The 20,678-nt window shown below is 36.7% G+C and overlaps 3 protein-coding genes across 3 annotated transcripts in view; all 3 read left to right on the top strand.

The window, feature by feature from the left end:
* LOC119083231 (zinc finger protein 271-like) overlaps positions 1 to 20,678 on the top strand; it is a 700,255-nt gene that overhangs the window by 229,561 nt on the left and 450,016 nt on the right. The gene's annotated exons all lie outside the window — the stretch shown is intronic.
* On the top strand, positions 97 to 2,359 carry LOC119083264. Its single transcript, XM_037192945.1, has 7 exons — positions 97 to 185; positions 254 to 604; positions 686 to 765; positions 819 to 1,178; positions 1,236 to 1,368; positions 1,428 to 1,715; positions 1,774 to 2,359. Exons 1-7 carry the CDS (start codon positions 134 to 136, stop codon positions 2,109 to 2,111), a joined length of 1,602 nt encoding a protein of 533 aa, XP_037048840.1. The 5' UTR covers positions 97 to 133; the 3' UTR covers positions 2,112 to 2,359.
* On the top strand, positions 8,540 to 9,793 carry LOC119083275. The gene is made up of 2 exons (XM_037192962.1): positions 8,540 to 9,290; positions 9,348 to 9,793. The coding sequence occupies exons 1-2, from the start codon at positions 8,608 to 8,610 to the stop codon at positions 9,736 to 9,738; spliced, it is 1,074 nt and encodes a 357-aa protein (XP_037048857.1). The 5' UTR covers positions 8,540 to 8,607; the 3' UTR covers positions 9,739 to 9,793.

Below are 20,678 nucleotides of genomic sequence, written 5' to 3'. Positions count from 1 at the left end.
AGAAGGGACGATATCTCGACATTAACGATTAATCTTCCTTTCTGCGAAACTTTATCTACAAAATTTTATTATCAATCTCCGTTGAATAATTTTTCAGCAAATTTCTGTGTCTCTATGAGCTTAAAATATCGAAATGAATTTCTTATTTGGTCGTAGTGATGAAAAAATTAACGAAAAAAAAGATGGTAAGTCTGGCTGGAATCAACTACAGCTAAGGGGTAACATATTCGAATTGACTCCATCATTGCTTCAGGTCCTATCTATTATCACTACACAAGTGGATCAGCAGCCCATTCCATATCGCGAGATGGACGAATTCGGAGTGGAAGGGATGGAGTTCTGTTGACTACGATGGCGCCAGAACACCATTTTCGCCAGGAAATTTTGTACAACAATTACGGTGGAAACGTACCAGCTAATTTACGCAACAGAGCTGATTATTGTGTGAGAGTACTCCCTAGCAAAATGAAAGACAAGAAACTGCATAAAATTCAGTATGATTCGAGAAGACTGATCTACGTATATGACGATGATATACGAGTGAGTCGATGTGATGTTTTCGATAAGCCGAAGTGTACCAAGCATGAAGCGACGAATACAGGAAGTATGACTTAGAGTGGACTCCGTCTATTACAAGAACCGCCCATTTTAAAAATTGGAATTTTTAAATTTAATTTGGTTTAAGGTCTGCAACAGTCATCTTCAACATCTGCTCCGAAACCCGTCCGTTCCTCTGTTGCCACAAATGCGGAATCTGAAGTGGAGGTAGTGTCAGATACACTTACGAAATGTCCACATGAAAATGACTCAATTTTTAGGCTTCACCGACAAAGAGTAGACCAATCAACGAAATCAGAGTTCAGCTTCGGTGCGATCTAAACTTGTCACAGTGCCAAGCAAACGAGTACCAAGACGAAAGTGTGACCATTTTTGCATTCGATTGGGTCGAAGAGGGATTGAAGCTCATTGGAAATATATTGGATGATGAGACACTAGTGAATGTTGCCGATTCGAAGAAGTATTACATGAAGAAAATCGACTTTGACCTGAAAGACTTACAGATTGTCTCTCGAAACGAGTCGTCGAATACGAGTGGCCTGATCGATTTTAGAAATTACAGTGGAATCAGCCACGAATTGATTTACTCACTGAAAGACCTGAATAGACAAACTGTGATTGTGAGTGTGAACGTGGATGAGTATCAGGGCAACAAAATTGTATTTTTCATTTTTCAGATAGGCAAGGACCTAGTCACCAACCCCGGTCGATATCCTCAAACAGAATCACAAAGTGAATCGGTTTACATCTGCGATCTCATTGGCCTTCAATTCCAACAGAAATACAACACCGGTCGCCTTGTACTCGTGGGTAGGTTTTCGTTTCTGAAATCATTCGATCGATCAATAATGGTGAATTTTCTGTTTTAGGCGAAGATCTACCGAGGGGAGTTTTGGATGATTTCATCTACACGCGTGTGGTCCAGCAAGAGAAGCCTACAATTGACAACGTTCGGAGTGACTGCAGTGGTCGTTTCATTGAATGTTCTGGCGTTTATTTTGATTCTACAGCCTATGTGAAATTCGTAGCTCACGATGTACTGCTAGCGGGTATTGCTCTTAACCAAAGCGCTACTGAACCGTTAAATTTTAAATTCTTGAAATATGGCACCGGATTCTACGCTGGTCCATTCAGGCACTTGCTTGATAGATTTATAGGTGAGTGAGTGCGAGTATCACGCTTTCTTCACGATGATAATTCAAAGAATCGTTAAAGGACAAGGAGTTGCAGAAGGTTTAGAGAATCTTCTGAAAAATCTGCCAGAAAATCATCGAATCAGAGGAATAGAATTACCGTACTTTGATCGAAATGCTGCTATCGATGTCGCATGTTCCCAGCACAATCTGGAGTTGAGGTATGGCAAAGAGGATGCGCTGAAAAGTACACTAGCGGAATGTATAACGGCTACAACTAATAGTGCCGATTCTCATAGTATGACTGGCAATAAAATGGGTTTCGGTAGTGTCGATGGTGCCATTGCCGAGAATCTCTCTGGTAAGGCCATCAAATTCTCGCCGATCATCAACGGACTGATGCAAAAACGTTTTGTTTAGCTTTCACTGACTTATCAAATTCATAAAATATAATTTTTTGTTAACCGAGGGCAGAAAAAAGCAAATTATAATAAAATTGATGCTTGCGGCTAGAGCGAAGAGGGCCGCAATTTCGCTTGAGTCACTTATCACCACTGGGAAGCTGCTTTCACTTACTTCACTCACCCAACCTGATCAACCCAATGCTATTCTTTTCGTGACGTAATATGCAGTAACTTTTCAATGTAGTAATTTCGGCATCGTTAGAGATTTAGTGGGAACATCTCGAAATGTCGAAATTTAGCTAAAACCAAACAAACATTTTTTGGTCATATCTCCCCGAGACTTTATGCCTATAATGACCTCATATTGGTGTCAAACTACGCGTCTTTTCACAAATTAGCTAAAAAAATGCACACACTTTAATGGTGGTATCTCCCTGAGAATTTGGGCCACTGACCTAACGCTACGCGTCTGGCCAACAGCTTTCAGGGAAAAAAAGTTTACCGAAATCTGTTAACATTTGGTGAAAATATTTCGAAAAGTCACAAATTAGCTGGAATATCCACTTCAATTAGTAGAAGGATGATTTCAGTTGATCAAACAGACACCTTCCTAATACAATTTGTAGAAGGATGAATTCAGTAGGAACAAGCCAAAATCCTTTCTTAACAGTTTGTAGAAGGATGAATTCAGTTGGAACAAACCAAACAACATCCCTACGCAGTATGTAGATGGAGAAGGACGAATTCGGTAGGACCAAACAAAACTCTTTCATTGCAAAGTTTGTAGAAGGATGAATTCAGTAGGAACAAGCCAAAATCCTTCCTTAACAGTTTGTACAAGGCTGAATTCAGTTATAACAAACCAAACTACACCCTTACTCAGCATGTGGATGGAGAAGGACGAATTCGGTAAGACCAAACAAAACTCTTTTATTGCAAAGTTTGTAGCAGGATGAATTTAGTTTGTATTAAAGAAAACTCCTCCCTCACACAATCTGTAGAAGGATGAATTAGGAACAAAACAAACACCTCAACCATACGATTCATAAAAGGTTAATATAAGCTGACTATTTGATCTAATTAATATTCTGATATAAAGACTGAATGAATACATTAATAATATTTGGTTTCGAAAGCTACCATTACGTAATTTTTCTGACAAGATCATTTTCTGGTCATTTATATCATCATCTCTCCATATATTTTCAGTTTCTGAGCGAATTCTGTCCTAAAAATAATATCTGGATTCATGTTTTTTACCTTACAGGGTGCGAATAGCGAAGAAGAGGCTATGTAAGCTCTTGTAACCTCTTTACAATAAGATTGAATGAATAAGTGGATGTCGCCTTCATGAAAATATCGCCTTGAGACCCAGTTATCAAATTAAAATTGGATCAAAAAAGATGAACAATCGATGAATTTAAGTGCAAATAGTCTTCTTTTACACTATTTGCACTTAAGTGTAATTAGTGCATTAGAATACTATTTGCACTTAAGTGCAAATAGTGTATTAAAACACTAATTACACTTAAGTGCAAATAGTGTAAAAAAAGACTATTTGCACTTAAGTGCAAGTAGTCACTTCGATTTTTTTATTCTACAAGAACTGTATGGGTGTTTTATGTTCTCGAAATGGCAAATAGGTTTACCATTCCTCGAACATAAAACACCCTTTACAGTTCTTGTAGTATAAATAACTATTATTGATACGTGCATGCTGTGTTTAACCTTTTACGTATCCGTTATGGAAAGTTGGATTTAGGTAATTTACCGAGTTGTAGACAGAACGAAGTGAGGCCGACAAGCAAAAGTAAGATATCGCATCTTATATCTCCGCTTTTACCAGCCAGATTATCTCATGGGCCAAAGTAATAAAAAAATAATGGGTCTATGGATGACGTTTTGACAGCTCAAATCACCTTGGAACAGACCTATTGCCAACATTGCTCACCGTAATACTTTTTGCAGAGATTTAATAACTTTTGTTTAACAAAATTGTATACGCATATAGCTGCTTTACGCAAGGTACCAGGTAGTGGTAAATCTGCTCACAATTTCAAGCGGGATATATGTTCAGCGCAACGCAAAGATTTGGAGAATTATTTTTAAAAAAATTACAAAATGTTACATGAAATTTTTGAAGGAAAGTTTCATCTTAGCAATAATTCTCTAAATCGTCGCATTCGACTGAATGTATAGACCGCGTCGAGTTGTACGTATGTTTCTCACTGCCTGGTGAGAGTGTGGAGAATTTTGGAATCACTGTTAACATTTGCATTGCACTAAATCTACCAGGATCGAAACAGTGGTCTGTGCTTGAAGATTTTGTTGAACAATAAGTTATTAAATCTCTGCAAAAAGTGCTACGGTGTGCAATGTTGGCAATACTAGTGATAACTCAACTTCTTCTGTTATCTTCTCACTAGCAAATTTATAATAAATAACAAGCGACAAACAACCACTCCTTCCTCTACTGATAGTGTTGTTCAGAAATTTTGAGTTGTCAAATGGCTTTCTTCGTATATTGTGTTCACCGTTTCCTCATTTCTAATTCGCTCCGGTTCTATGCCTCGAAACTTGGTCATTAAAAAGAATGTACTATCACTACACGAACAATAGCGGTGCAATGTTGATTCGTCAATCCGGCTATTTACGACCGAGTGGTGTAAGTGGAGCCTTCGGATGTGGTGTCTATCTTACCGATCTGGATCCGCACAAATTCTTTCGAAACGAAATTCTGGCCAACAATTACGGTGGGATGCATTGGAAATATCATAGTCGTGCCGATTGGGTGGTCGAGGTGCTGGAGGAAAATATGAACCTGCAATTGTTGCGGAGGGTTCACGTTCCAGGTGAAAGACATCGACGGATTTTTGTGTATCCATATCTCATTTGGATTGACTCCGGTCAAGTTTATGACAAGCCTACATGCTTAAGGAGCTACAAAAACGAAGAAGAAGAAGAAGAAGAAGAAGAAGAAGAAGATGATGATGATGATGATGATGATAATGATGACGATGATGATGATGATGACGATGATGATGATGATGATGATGATGATGATGACGATAATGATGATGATGATGATGATGATGATGATGGCGATAATGATGATGATGATGACGATGCTGATGATTATTATTGATGATTATCATGGTGATGATGACAATGATTATCATGATGATCATGATGATGGAGAGCTGCGGTGAAGAAGGAATTGAGAAATAATTTAATTTTTATAATTTAATTAGTCAGTGAAAGTTGAACTACAATTCCATCCTAAAAATACATTTTAAAGGCACTTCCAATTTTGATTTTCAATAAAAAACAAAAAAAAAATGAAGAAAATATAAAGTTCCAGGGCCCTAATTGTAAAAACGAAAAGTCTTGCAGACGATGTTGATTTTTCTACTCTTTGTCGGTGTCGGTGAAGCCTAAAAATTGAGTCATTTTCATGTGGACATTTCGCATGTGTATTACCTCTACCGCAAATTCCGCATTTGTGGAAACAGAGAAACGGAACGGTTTTGAAGTGGATGTTTAAGGTGATTGTTGCAGACCTAAAACCAATCCACAATCTTCACCTTTCCGGGGTGATCGAGGGGACACCACTCGGGTAATTGATTACACACCCTGCTCGGAATTGACGGAGAATCCGGTAATTAAACGGAATTGACAAGAATTGAAAGGAATTGACAGGAATAAATGGGAATTGAAGGGAATTGAAAGAAATTGACAGTAAGTACCTTTAGAAATTGAAAGGGAATTGAAAGAAATTGAAAGGAATTGAAATGAATTGAAAGGAAGTATAGCGAATCCGGCAATTAGAAGAATTGATCCGGTAATTGAGGTAATTAAATGGAATTGACAGGAATTAATGAGAATTGAAACAAATTGACAGGAAGTACCTATAGAAATTGAAAGGGAATTGAAAGGAATTGAAAGGAAATAGAGCGAATCCGGCAATTAGACGAGTTGCTCCGGTAATTGAGGAAATTAAACTAAATCGAAAGTAATTAGAAATTGATTTGCCCCTTGGGGGTGATGCTCTAACCAATTGAGCTACCGTGCACACTTTCCATTTCAATTTTTGTAGAGTAACAATTGTCAATGTGATTGAATTCGGTGTATACATGACGTTCCGTATCATACATACTGAAATGGTCGGGCGTGTAATTCTAATTTTGAAAATGGTCTGTTCTTGTGATAGCAAAGCGTCCACTTCAAGTCATACTTCCTGTAGATTTCGTCGCCTCCGAACGCTTGGTACACTTCGGTTTATCGAAAACATCACATCGATATACTCGTATATCATCGTCATATAAGTAGATCAGTCTTCTCGAATCATACTGAATTTTATGCAGTTTCTTGTCTTTCATTTTGCTAGGGAGTACTCTCACACAATAATCGGCTCTGTTGTGTAAATTAGCTTGTACCAAAGCACCGCTCCTAGCATGAACATAAGAAATATTTGGAGGCTGACAAAGTCACAGTAGGCACTGCGTTTCTTTCGTAAAGACAGATGCCTTCTTACGTTAAAACACACAATACAATCAATCTTAAACGATAGCTCTCATCACAAAAGTCTCCGAATTGGACATTTGTCAAAGTAGTGTTCATGCTAGGAGCAGTGCGTTGCTTGTACGTTTCCACCGTAATTGTTGTACAAAATTTCGCTTCGAAAGTGCTGTTCTGGCGCCATCGTAGTCAACAGAACTCCATATTGAGGGGAAGGCATAATTCGTTCATCTCGCGATATGGAATGGGCCACTTGTGAAGTAATAATAGATAGGACCTGAAGCAATGATGGAGTCAATTCGAATACGTTAAACCTTAGTTTATTCGATTCCAGCCAGACTTACCATCTTTTTTTCGTTCATTTTTTCATCACTACGACCAAATAAGAAATTCATTTCGATATTTTTAGCACATAGAAACAATGAAATTTGCTGAAAAAATAGGTATTCAACGAAGATGATATAAAATTTTGTAGATAAAGTTTCGCAGAAAGGAAGGTTAATGTCGAAGATATCTTCCCTTCTTTTTTGTTTGATTTACAATTTTATCTCCATTTTTCTTATCAATTTTTATCAATTTTATTTTACGTACTAAAAAAAACAGTTGCAAAACAGGGTGCTCTTTTTTTAATTTGAGCCGAGCTAGCGTCCGAATAGCTATTTTTTTTTAAATAAAATTTTGGCTGTTAGGAGACAAAGATTTTAGTTTGTCGTTATATCAAAACGTGCGTTAAAATATGTACCGTAAAACTAATCAAAATTTTTGTTCCAAACGTTAAGTGAAATCTTGAACCAAAGAAGTATCAGATTTTAACGGCGCGCTAACTGAAGATTGTTATTTCAATTTTTTGTAAATTCTACGAAAACGTTTTTTATTACATTGGCAACATTAATAGTTATTTATGCAACTCAAGATCATAATGTTCGAAAACTGTGATCTTTAGATAACTCTGTTGCATAAAACGTTGTATGAATCTCGGCGCGAAGTACTTTATTAGGCTTACGATGTGTATTATGACACACGGCCTGCGGCTATGGTAGATTTTAGGCAATGTCGCGAGTTTTAGAACGCACAAAGTAAGGGCGCCAAGTGAAAGTGCCAAAAAAAAACCGTTTACATCAGATGCATATACAACTTTTCATGTGAGGGTCCGAAAACCCGCAAAACATTTCTGCAAAACCACCGTTTTCGGCCCCTACGCATAAAAAACACTGGTTTTCGAACATTAATTTTGTTATGGTGCGTGACGTCAGTATACCTAAAGTTCGTAAGTCCTACATTATTATGTTGATAGTGTCTTGAATGTTACACAGGCACTCGTTGCACTCCTATTTTGTGTAATATACACGAGTGTATAACGCTAGTCATATTTACCGGTTTCTTCTAAGAGCAATTATACCTAGAGAGGAAATTTGTTCGACGCAATGTGGTCCTAACATCAGGTTGTATAACATACACATTTCATATAATTTTACACCAATACATGCGATGAAGCTTTTCACAGTTCAGTTTGACCTCTTAATTAAGAGGACAAACACATATTTCGTATTTCATGTTGGGACCACATATTTTACGTAATTTAGTTCGATTCCTCTCTGGGTATAATAATACTCTGAGGGTATCTTAATGTACTATTACGGAGACTCTGCCGATGAGCTGCTGCAGAAATCATATCTCTCTTTACTCAGGTGCCTTTAACCCAACTACTCAATATACTGATAAAAGAGTCAACTATTGTTGTATCTACAAAGGTATAACTTCATCAGACAATTCCTAACTTAATTGGCTCTCTTCAGTTAATTATTCCCATTATACTGAACGAGATATTTGGACACGACATTCGAATAATAACAGCTTTCCAAATTCATATTAAATGGGCTTGGTATACTAAAGTCATTTTATTTTTTTAGAACGTTCGAAGTGACACTTTTCTTTGTGTTATCACGTTTAGTGTGAATTTTCTCGATTTTTTTTTAAATTTTGTAGCGAAGGAAATGGCATCGGTGCAGTACTTGTACCACTACACGAGCACAGCTGGAGCCAATGGAATTCGGAATGACGGATTAATACGATCTCAGAGTGGAATTATATTATCAACCCTTAAACCGGAAGATCACAGTCGCGATGACATTCTGCAAAACATTTACGGCCGCCGAATTCCATCCAATGCACGAAATAAAGCCGACAATGTTGTCCTTGTCAAAATGTCCATTCTGGACACTTCAAAGCTGAATTCAATAACAGCCACGTTGTATCGATACTCAGCGGAAATACGTGTGAGTGCCAATGATGTAATAGACAAACCTCGATGCGTTAGTGGCGGAAGCGGTAGTGGTTGGGGTGGTTCGCCACAAAACTCCCAATGGTTGTATTACTACACAAATAAAGTAAACGCTACTTCGATCATGCGAACGGGAAGCATTCCATACCAATCAACTATCTACTTGGTATCAATGGAACCGGAGAGACATTACCGAAATGAGATTCTCGACGCAATTTATGGGAAAAGATACGATCGGACCCAGCACGCGACGTGTGCCGATTGGTGTATCAAAGTTGATCGCTCGAAACTGGATGTGAACAAGCTGCAGAAAAATGGCACAGTGTACGAGTACGGTGCTTCTATATCGATTAATCCGGCTCATGTTATGGACAAGCCGCAGTGTAATAAGCATGGGTGAGAAAAACCTTTTATGCTTCGCTAAACTGAAGTACAAAAAGAAACTAATTTCAGATCTAACAATGCGTGGGGTGGTACAGATGAGTATCTCTATCACTACACAAACACTACAGGCGCTCAAGCGATCAAGGCTGCCGGTTATCTAAAAATGAGTGGCTCTTCTGGTGCCTTCGGTGTCGGAGTCTACATGACGAATTTAAGACCAAACGATTTCTTTCGCGATGACATTCTAAAAAACAACTACGGCGGAATAAATTCGGCATTTAAGGGGCGCGCCGATTGGGTAGTGAGAGTGAAGAGGAGCAATTTGGTTCAAAGTAAATTGAAAAGTGTTGGTTCAAATGTGACCAGAGATGGATCCAGGCAGATATTCGTGTATCAAGATACGATTGTCGTACAAAGCTCCGATGTCTTTGATAAGCCGAAATGCTACAGAGCGAAATGATTTTTTTTTAATGTTTGGTCGATGGACATTTTCATTTGCAATACAATAAACAAAACTATCGTTTCACGTAAAAGTTGTTTTAATTCCGAAGGTGCTGGCAACTAAATAGCCTCAATACAACTTACACACACACCCCGAGGAGTGTGTCTGTAAGTTGTATTGAAGCTATTTACTGGCAACATTATTAACTGTTGGACAGCACTGTTCCGATGAAAAGGACTAGCGTAAAAGTATAGCCATTTTTCTAAGCGTACATGTAACGTACGACAGTTGTATGTGGCATGTTCTTTTGTAACATTTTCGTGCATGGTGTTTTTTCAATACAAAATAAAGATATTGCAAACATTGGAAATGATTTGAAAACTGTTTCTTAATGATAAATGAGGATGAATCTTCATATTAAGACAAAAAAATCTACATTTTTATGCAAAATCTGCCAAGTACAACAAAATCAATCGTCGTTCCGAACGTTTCTAAAGTGAGAAAAATTGTATGCAGTCATCGACGGCAAAGGTGTTTTCTTATAGTTTCATAATTAAATTTGAACCATTGCTTAATTTAAAAATAAGAAGAAGGGCAAAACTTCATTTTAATCACAGATTAAGTTAAATTTGATTGAAAAATTAATATAAAATAATTAAAAATAGGCCGATGCTATTCGGCACCGGTGTCAAATAGCATGCACTGTGTTGTGTGGCTATTTGACACCGGATGCGAATAGCCAAACAACACAGTGCATGCTATTTGACACCGGTGTCGAATAGCCAGACAACACAGTGCGTGCTATTTGCATCCGGTGTCGATTAGCCACACAACACAGTACATGCTAATTGACACTAGTGTCGATTAGCCAGACAACACAGCTGATGCTATTCGACACCCACCTTTGGGAGCCAGAAATAAATTTCGCGCGCGCGAAATTTATTTCTGGCTCCCAAAGGTGGGTGTCGAATAGCATCAGCTGTGTTGTCTGGCTAATCTAGACTATATATTTTGTTTTCTAAAAAAATCACAGGTTAACTAGAAACGAAAACTTTATTTGTTTAATAAGTGCTTTTCCCTAGCTGTAGATAAAGTATTTGAGTTTTTTTAACACTTCGCAAAGTTCATCAAACCACCATTTTTGATTTCTCTCACTTTTTCAGATGCATATCTTCGCATTGCATTTTTGAAATTGTGATAAAAAGATATCTAAATCACATTGGCGTCAAATTTTAACATTTCTAGCGTAACTTTATAGGAGAGACCTAATCATTAAGAACAGATACAGTATAGCTTCTAATTTTAACAGACTTTACTCATTAAATTATTTTTAATATAAGATCAGAAACACAAGCATATGGGATCCTAGTTTTAGACCACATACTTTTAAGGAATAAAAATTTAAACCTGACAAGAATTTATGTGATTTTGGGTCATGAACGATCAAGAAGGCTGCATTATAATACACATTGCAATGTGATGTAACGCGTTGAATGAAATCGAGTAGTCAATGCTTAGTATATACGCTTCAACAATACGTTCGGTATAATTGTGTGACTCTATACAAGGCTGTATACTTTGGGGAGGTCACGCAGACCGCCATTTTATTAGATATGCGGGAACACACCTTTTCCATACAAACAAATTCACCAAAATTAAATTTGTATGGCGTAGTGAATTTTTTGTATAAAACGTGGTGTGTAACCCGCGTATCTGCATCTGCGTGACCTCCCCAAAGTATACAGCCTTGACTCTATAGCCGTTTATAAAAATTTAGCCTTCGTTGAAGGTAATAGATTCTTTAGCGTGCGAAAAAAAGTTGGTATCGCACTGCGTGCGAAAAAAAAGTTCATATTGCACTGTGTCCGGGAATACAGTGAAATAAGTACCTTCAAAACGACATTAAATGGATGCATGGAAAGGTGATGATTATGGACCGGAATTGCGAAAAAAAATTTAAATTCTTAGAATTCGTTATTTTGTTGGAACTGTAAGACTGATATGCATTGAAAATAATAAATGTTGGGAATTACGGGTTGAGCCTGGCATTGAAGATGTTTTGGTATGTTTCATTATTTCACTGATGATTTGGATCTGGTTGTGAATTTATAATTTCGGAAATCGTAAACCGTATTGGAATGAAATTAAATTTGAAAAGAAAAATTTGGTTCACGGGTGGGGACCGAACCCACAACCTTCAACTTGCCGGGCTGATGCTCTATCCATTGGGCCACCGTGGACATCTTCTTTTCAACTCTAATTTTGAACCGTTCTTTCAAATGCTACGTCACAGCTCATATCGTGTGTTGCACACAAGCTGATCAATTGTCGAACTTTTCTACAACACACACATACTCAACATGTAACGCTGTCGCTTTCCGTACATACGAACACTTACTGTCTCCCGGCAAGTTGAAGGTTGTGGGTTCGGTCCCCACCCGTGAACCAAATTTTTCTTTTCAAATTTAATTTCATTCCAATACGGTTTACGATTTCTGATAATTATTGTACCAGTTCTAGTTACTTTAACTAACCATTAGTCAAAATTATAATTTCGCTATATTTCGATCCAGGTTTAGAACAATCATCAGACGGGGAACCAATATGATTTCGCTATTTCTTGAGTGCAAAAATGTTTTATTCTTTGATTTTTAATTTTCAGTTTTCTCTATACACTGAGAATATTTTTTACAATTGTCGGAAACTCCAATTAGAAATTCAGAATGTAATTATTTGAAAAGAGAACAACAACAACGGATCTCCAACGTTCAGAGCACCAACAATTTTTAGCTAATATGTCAATTTATCATCGTTACTAATATCGACCCCTCTTGACCTTCTTACACGAAATACCAACATTGCGGAAACCACAACCTATTGACATCAATATTTGAATTTCACATTTAATAGTAATTTTAACCATTGCGTATATTTAAAACCAAACAAATGAGTGCGTCTGGTGTCAATTAGCATGTACTGTGTTGTTGGGCTATTCGACACCGGTGTCAAATAGCATACACTGTGTTGTGTGGCTATTCGACACCGGTGTCAAATAGCATGCCCTGTGTTGTATGGCTAATCGACACCGGTGTCAAATAGCATGCACTGTGTTGTGTGGCTATTCGACACTGGTGTCGAATAGTCACTCCGTTAAAAATATCACCGTTCCGAACGTTTCCTTAGTAAAAAAATCCAAAACATCATACCGATAGGCAAACATTTTTCGAACAAACCGCTACTAAAGTGCATTAAATTGGTATACAAATTGGTACATGCTTGTACCTGGCAGTTTCCACGCTCAGTGAGAATTCACAATTTGTACAAACACACAGGGACTGTCGTACTAGTGTTAAAAATATACATTTACCAGTATTTTACAGAAATTTGTAGCGGATTTTTGGTTGCTACCGGTATTTGGCGTCATTAATCTTTTGTTTTCAATGCGCAAAGCGCTATTTGTATACCAATTTAATGCACTTTAGTAGCGGTTTGTTCGAAAAATGTTTGCCTATCGGTATGATGTTTTGGATTTTTTTACTAAGGAAACGTTCGGAACGGTGATATTTTTAATTATTTTATATTAATTTTTCAATCAAATTTAACTTAATCTGTGATTAAAATGAAGTTTTGCCCTTCTTCTTATTTTTAAATTAAGCAATGGTTCAAATTTAATTATGAAACTATAAGAAAACACCTTTGCCGTCGATGACTGCATACAATTTTTCTCACTTTAGAAACGTTCGGAACGACGATTGATTTTGTTGTACTTGGCAGATTTTGCATAAAAATGTAGATTTTTTTGTCTTAATATGAAGATTCATCCTCATTTATCATTAAGAAACAGTTTTCAAATCATTTCCAATGTTTGCAATATCTTTATTTTGTATTGAAAAAACACCATGCACGAAAATGTTATGTTATAAACATTATGTTATGAAACTTTGGGCACTGAAAGATCTAATATGGATTCATCATTCTCAACTTTAATATCAGAAAAATATTTCGTCGTTAAGAAATGGCAGGTATGTGAAAATGAGCATTTACCGTCGATTTTCCGCGACATTTTCCATTTTCACATACTTGCCAGGACGATTTTTTTTAATATTAAGAGTGATATCGCGAAATCTTCGAGCAATCGGCTAGCCATTCCATCCGGATTTTTGACGAATATGGTACCCATCGAATCCTTGCTTCATTACGAGTTCAACGAGGTATATCTCGACTCTCTCGAAATTGTCGGTTTCGTGGTAGAGCTGTTTGAAAAATCGGTGGTTTTCAGGTGGACATTTTTTCATCCTGATTATCTGTGGTAATAAAGGGTCGACTTCGTTCAAATTTTAGGGGATTGTAGTGCTAGACTAGACCGATCATATAAGCTACCAAATACGTCGGACTGTTGACTGTACTGGCTTCAGTGACTGTATTAAGAAAAAATTTCTCTGACTACTAACGGGTGAGCGCATCAGCAAGCCTAACGGTTTAGGGTTCCATTAGAAGGCTTAGGCTCAGTTAAAATGTCACGTATTACTCCAAAGAAATTTCGACCGGTTTGTCGACCAATTTCATTTTTTTCACCTTAAATGTAATTCACACAGTTCCTTGGTACCTCAACTTTCCAATGATAATTTTCCTGACTTTACTTCTTACATAAAATGTGAAATTTGTTGACTTTTATGAAGCAGCCAAGTTTGTGGTTGGTTGGATCCGTGTGATAAATGCTCCTAGGGCCCTGAGCTACATTATGGAACAGTTTGCTGTACCAAGAAAACCAAATTAACATGAGAGCGAGTCACCGAAGTACCCGACGGTCACATTTTACCAAAAATTCTCGTTTTCTTTTTCTATAAATGGAGAATTAAAAAGAAAAATATTGTTTTTCCGATTGTTTTTCAACGAGCTATCACACATTATTCTAGGTTAACATTTGGCCAGCCAATAAATCTTCCAAGGAGCGGCATTCCCATACAAATTGGTTGATGTCAGTACTTTTTTTCCATTGTTTGCATTATAGGCACCTGACATGATCTCTAAAGCTCGGAACAGATAAGACTAATCTGAAAATTTTCATATCAGATTATAAATTTTCAGATCAGATCTGAACTGAATCTGAAAAATTCGATCTGAAATTTTCAGATTCAGATCAGATTACTATTGAATTGAATCTAATCTGAATCTGAAATTTCAGATCGCTTAATTTCAGATTCAGTTCAGGTAAAAACTGATTTGATCTGTTTATCTGGAATATTTGCATGAAAATTTCAGAAATTTTCAGATCAATCTGAAAATTTTCAGATCAGATTGAAAAAAATCAGATTTTCAGATTTCAGTTTGAACTCAGATTTAATCTGAAAATTTCAGATTCAGATCAGATAAATTTTAAATCAATCTGAACTGAATATGAAAATTTCAGATCGTCTTTTTTCAGTTTCAGATCAGATAAAAGTGATCTGTTCCTAACTTTAATGATCTCATCTGAAAACTACTCGCTTGAAAATTCATTGCAATTCATTAGGCTCATCCCATGCGTAATATTTCACGTCAGATTTATTTATTGCAACTAAAATATCAACGTCATTAACAATGCAATGGAAGCATTGTCTTATCAAAAAAAATTACACGAGCCATATCATGAATACACTACGACCCTGCTTAGTTCTCTCTCAGCTTTTTATATCAGGTCTAGGGATTGAAATGGTGTTTTATTGAACAACGACATTCCATGTGAGAGTATATTATTTGTCAACGAGAGAAATTTGATTCTTTTGAAATGTAAACATAGATGCCGCTGACTCTCCGTACAAATGATTTGTGTATGTACGTGTGCTCGTCTTCGTTTTTATACTCATCCTTCGTCTAGACATGCTTTCTTTGTTCTGTTGCTTGTTCAACTCAATCAACAAATCGAACGATCAACTAGTTATTTTCATGTTGGGAATCTGATTTAAATGATCAGGCTGTATTCACACTCAAGATTTTTTTTTCTTGAATATGAATCCAGCCTCATGGTCTAGTCCTCGTACAAAAACAAATATAACATTTTGTGGATGTACATCAACTTTCAACTAAATTTTTTTTCAAGCTCGCCGTGAAGTCTGGAAATTAAATTACTCTGCACCAAGGGCTCTCTCAATAGAACAAACTGACAAATTAAAATGAAAAATCATACATTTAAATGTGTGTGTGTGTGTGTGACGGCTTCGTGTATCGACAGTAAAAAAAGACTCTTAATGTCAAAAGTAAAGGGACTCATAACGTCAAAAGAAGCAAAGTTGACGTTAGGTAGTCTACCTCTCACGGTGGGGCTGAACGAACTTTAAATAAACATGTCGACTTCTATCTCGGTTCTTTTCATAGCTGAGTTAGGGGAGGCGTGTTCTATTTTTATGTTTATTATGGCAAAATAAGCAGACATTAAACAATGGATAACTCACGTTAGTCGATGAGACATAACTCAAAGACATTAATTTGTAATATTTGTAAATTTCGTTTTCAATGACCCTAAATTTGCTAGTAGCCCGACCTCGTTGCAAAATCTTTATCATAAACAGTTCTTGCTGACAATCATACATGACATATTTGGTATCATTGGAAAGCTTAGACTTCAGGCTAACTGTTACAACGTATGTCGTGTTGAAATATTTCAACCGGCAACGTATGGGAGTAGCCAAAGTTCACCGAGGGTTGCAAAAAAGTGACTTTTCTGAAAATGTACCAAAAGTGACCACTTTCAAAAAAAATTTATTGCCATTCGAAAGAGCACATTAACCTTGTCTAGAAACGCTATTAAAGTGCTGGATCGAGAACTTCGTCGAGGAGGCATCACCCCTTGAAGAGGTGGAATTTTCGACTTTCAGCTTCTATTGCTCTGCGACCAAATGACCGAGAGCAATAATTTTTACATGGTTGTTCTTAGAATTTGTCCCTCTACCGATTCCAGTTTCAAACACTGGTCCAGCAACTTCCGCGGAGCCAGGCGACGATATTCCTAGTTCTCAGAAACGGCTCCCCTAACTCAGCTATGAAAAGAACCGAGATGGAAGTCGACATGTTTATTTAAAGTTCGTTCAGCCCCACCGTGCTCTATGCACTGCACTATTTATTTTTTATAACAATTCCAGCAACTCCTAGAATGAATCAATGTTTCCGAGAAAGAAAACTTCACTATTTCGATCAACCATCATCCATTTTCCAAAAATAAACAAATATTTCAAAGTTATGGAAATTCACACGACGGACAGTGATGAAATATACCAATACAACATAGCCATAACGAGATGCCACGAAATAAATGGCAACGTTGAGGAAATCTTATTACTCATAAAAAGCTTGCAATCGAAGTTTACAATTCCCGTGACCAATCCAACGAAAATCAAGGTCAAACAAGGAACGAAAATCTACGCGAATCAAATCAGACCCTCCGTAGCTCCGAAGACGGAAAAGGCAATGATTATACGTTGTCGATCGCTCCATTTGATCTCGCAGATGACTAACGATTTTGTTGTAAAATGCAACCAAATCAAAAGCGATTTTGAGGGAAGTCTTAACCAATTGAAGATTATTCGGGAGAAGTACGAGCGAAAGATGCGATCGTTTGGAACGAAAGAACGCAAGTCGTGTTGTAAATGTTCGACCAGACACAGAGAGAAATAAAAATTAATTTTGTTGCTGAAAATGGAGCGGCTGTTTATTTGATTCTCTTGATTCTCTCAGGGACAAAAAGAAAGTATAGAAAAACAGATATTTAAAAAGACCCCTAAAACAACGCACTTAAATGACGCACGATGTCCTCCCAATTGTTTACAGCCTTGTATTGCATGTATTGAGCGGCTGAAAATTCGATTGTTCTTTACACTATACAGCAGAGAGATTATATAAAATGAGTGATGCTGACATGTGTGTTCTGACGTCGCTTCTGTTAAGCTCGTCAAAAGCTCCTGTTCATAGCCCTGCTATTCTCTGTTACATTTCACCTAACGTATTACCGGCAGTGACAATTGATTAATATTTCAAAATAACGACAAGCGAAGTACAAAATTACATTCAACATTCATTGCCAGAAACTTTCTGAACATTCAATAAAAATGGGTAAAAGTTTACCGTTAAAATCGAATTGGAATACACAAAAACTTCACGGAAACATTTTACGAATTTTATTTTCGTTCCCCTTTGCATATATATATATGTGACAATCTGACAGTTGATTGACGCCAAAGAGTGGCAGAGTAAATTGATAAGAAAAAGTGTCTGCGAATGTCTGACATCATGCCAATGGATGCTTCTTCAGATTTATTTGAATTTTAATCGAACATATGGCTTACGAGTTGAAATATATGGCACACAACAAGTCTACAACAACAATTCGCGATAAAATATCGTGGCAAGTGTCATAATATATATCGCCTTGTTTTATCAAACTTTACCATATAGTTACACCAACGCGCCAAAATTCCAACCACTTATCAGTGTCATATACTGTGACACAAACCTTTTCACTTTCGAGTGTCATACGAAAAATGCTCTGCCAGAAAATATCAAATATCTCGGCATTTTAACCCTTTAAAATAAATTGGCAAATTTATTATCAAAAATTTGATCTCTAAATTTTAATCATCGTTCATTATACTAAATACAACAAGAATTACCGTAAACTGTGTAAAAAGGTCATCAATCACCATTCTTATCACATATACACCACCCATAAAACCTCAACACCTCCCCCCGTCGTCGTAGTCGTTTGTGTATTCCGTCCTTATTCACATTATCAGTATTACAGGCACCGTGCTCACAAAATTGATTGTCGAAAACAAAAAACAGAAATCCCATGCCTTCCAACTAAACTTTATTTACCACTTAACCCTAGTAAACAGGGACAATTATAGCAATTAATCAGCTTCATCTAATTTTAATGGGGCCGTATTAATTGCAACTCTTTTTGGTGTATAGTATTTCTACCATGGGTTGTTCAAAGTAAAAATGGTTTTGAAATGTAAGATGAGAGGCAGCTATACGGCATGTTTTGTCGACTTGAGTATACATAGTTTGTCGTATAGATATACCCGTCGTTTGAATGTAAATTATATTGTGTACGACAAGGAGTCATATGTCACAGAGAGTTTCATTTTGTATGCCTTCATGTGGGAGTTACTGATTGAGCTCGGGCGATTTGAGAGACTCGTAGAAATTTCTATCGAGCGAATCGTTTTGGAGTCAGCAATTAGAAAGCTTTGTTGCTGGTCTATTCAAGGATACATTCATGTTAGGAAAGGGTTTCAGTTTGAACTTTTCTTAAATTTCAAAAATTATTCTAGAAATTCGTTCTTGGCTGACAATGTTGTATGGCTGCGAAAAGACCTCCCGAAAGTTAAAACATTTCATTGAAAATCAACATTAATTAGAAGATCCATTGTGTGGCGTTCATATAGCGCAAAAAACGTTAACCAGTAAAATGGGAAAGCCACTTTAGGTTGAACGGTTTTTTTTCTTTCCTGACATTCAATGCCGTTGCCTTTTGTATACCTATATATAATGATGTTATTATTATATAGTTGGCACATCAAGTTGTTTCCAACTGTGACGTAATAATCCCTGCAAGATTTCGTTTCAAATCCCCATGCTCTCTTACACCAGAGAAACTTTACCTTTTCCCTATAAATAGATTGAAGTGGGAGAATATTGTTGTATAATGTACCCACCCTCTATCGCTATCGTTCATCTTAAGTTGTGGGTGATGTGTTGTTGTTGTGTAGTTACTTAACGTTACCGGAGTATGGAAAGAATGGTATCACTTCAGCAACTATGTATACCATCCAGATACATTAAGCACAATATTCTTAGTTGTATGTTGTTTATGCATTTTCCGGGGGGAATGGGATATAACCAAAGGTAACGAAGACGAAGACGAGGAGAAGAAAAAATCATCTTACATTTTTATGGCATCGTTTATTATTTGAGATGCAGACATTCACCCGTGAAGAGGTATAACGATTGCTATTCACATACTGGAATGTTTAAGGTATAATAAGGTAAAATAAGAACTTTTTACAGATTTTATAGTGTAACGGATGTTAGATCGCAATAAATTAAAAATTTCGAGAACATTGTTGAAGTCTGTCGTTTTCCATAATTTGTGTTGCTGAACTTGTCTTCCAGACAAATTGTGACATGATATTACTAGTCTGGGAATGTTTAGATGACGAAATGCTGTAGTTTTTTGCGATTTTTGTGGACAGAGCGAGGCAAGGAATTTCGTATTTCTCACAGAAGTGAATTCAACGTGCGAGTTGGATCACACCGTTTTTCTCCACGAAACAAAAAAACATGAATTCACCCTACCATTTTTGAAAACCTTTGAAAACCTTTTTGTCCAAAGTGACAGTTTAAGTGAGAAAAGTTCTTTTTTCTCCCCACTGGAGAGAAACTGTTGCACTTTTCTCACTAGGAATGTCATTCCACAAATCGTCAACAAAGCCCAAGTTTCTCATCGCTTATTGGAGGAAGAAAATAAGGTAGATAACACCGCACATATGTTTTTAATTCGACTCTGAATTCGGTCTAGACACACACGGTGTCGATGGTGTTGGATTTCGTAAAGTTCTGCGCTCGCAGATAAAATATCCGAGTGTTGTCGTGTTGTAATCGAAATGTGAGCAAATAAGTCTTTTAAAAGGCATGTAATTAAAGTGATCGATATTTAATAAGAAACGATCGCAAAAAATAAAGAATTGATCGCAAGTCTTCGTGATCGCAATAAAAATAAATTTTGATCACAAGAAAATAAGAATTTGATCGCTAAATTTATGCAGTCTTACAACTAACATATGATTGCTTCAAAATATGAAATGAAATAAGGAATTGATCACAAAAAAATAGAACTTGAAAGAGAAAATAAATAATTGATAGTAAAAAATTAGGAGCATGACAGAAGAAATTAGTGAATTGATCACAAAAAATAAAGAATT

This window comes from Bradysia coprophila, unplaced genomic scaffold (genome assembly GCF_014529535.1).
Source record: "Bradysia coprophila strain Holo2 unplaced genomic scaffold, BU_Bcop_v1 contig_583, whole genome shotgun sequence".
NCBI classification, from domain to species: Eukaryota; Metazoa; Arthropoda; class Insecta; order Diptera; family Sciaridae; genus Bradysia; species Bradysia coprophila.
Note: the sequence above shows the minus strand (reverse complement) of the source record. Positions and strands in the feature narration are given on the sequence as shown.

What these genes read in the sequence shown, in the direction of transcription:
- LOC119083264 (XM_037192945.1), top strand. Translation starts at nt 134, where the DNA reads ATGAATTTCTTATTTGGTCGTAGTGATGAAAAAATTAACGAAAAAAAA. An exon ending in TGAATAGACAAACTGTGATT is followed by an intron (nt 1,179 to 1,235) that starts GTGAGTGTGAAC and finishes TTCATTTTTCAG; the next exon opens with ATAGGCAAGGACCTAGTCAC. An exon ending in CGGTCGCCTTGTACTCGTGG is followed by an intron (nt 1,369 to 1,427) that starts GTAGGTTTTCGT and finishes TTTCTGTTTTAG; the next exon opens with GCGAAGATCTACCGAGGGGA.
- LOC119083275 (XM_037192962.1), top strand. Translation starts at nt 8,608, where the DNA reads ATGGCATCGGTGCAGTACTTGTACCACTACACGAGCACAGCTGGAGCC. An exon ending in CCGCAGTGTAATAAGCATGG is followed by an intron (nt 9,291 to 9,347) that starts GTGAGAAAAACC and finishes AACTAATTTCAG; the next exon opens with ATCTAACAATGCGTGGGGTG.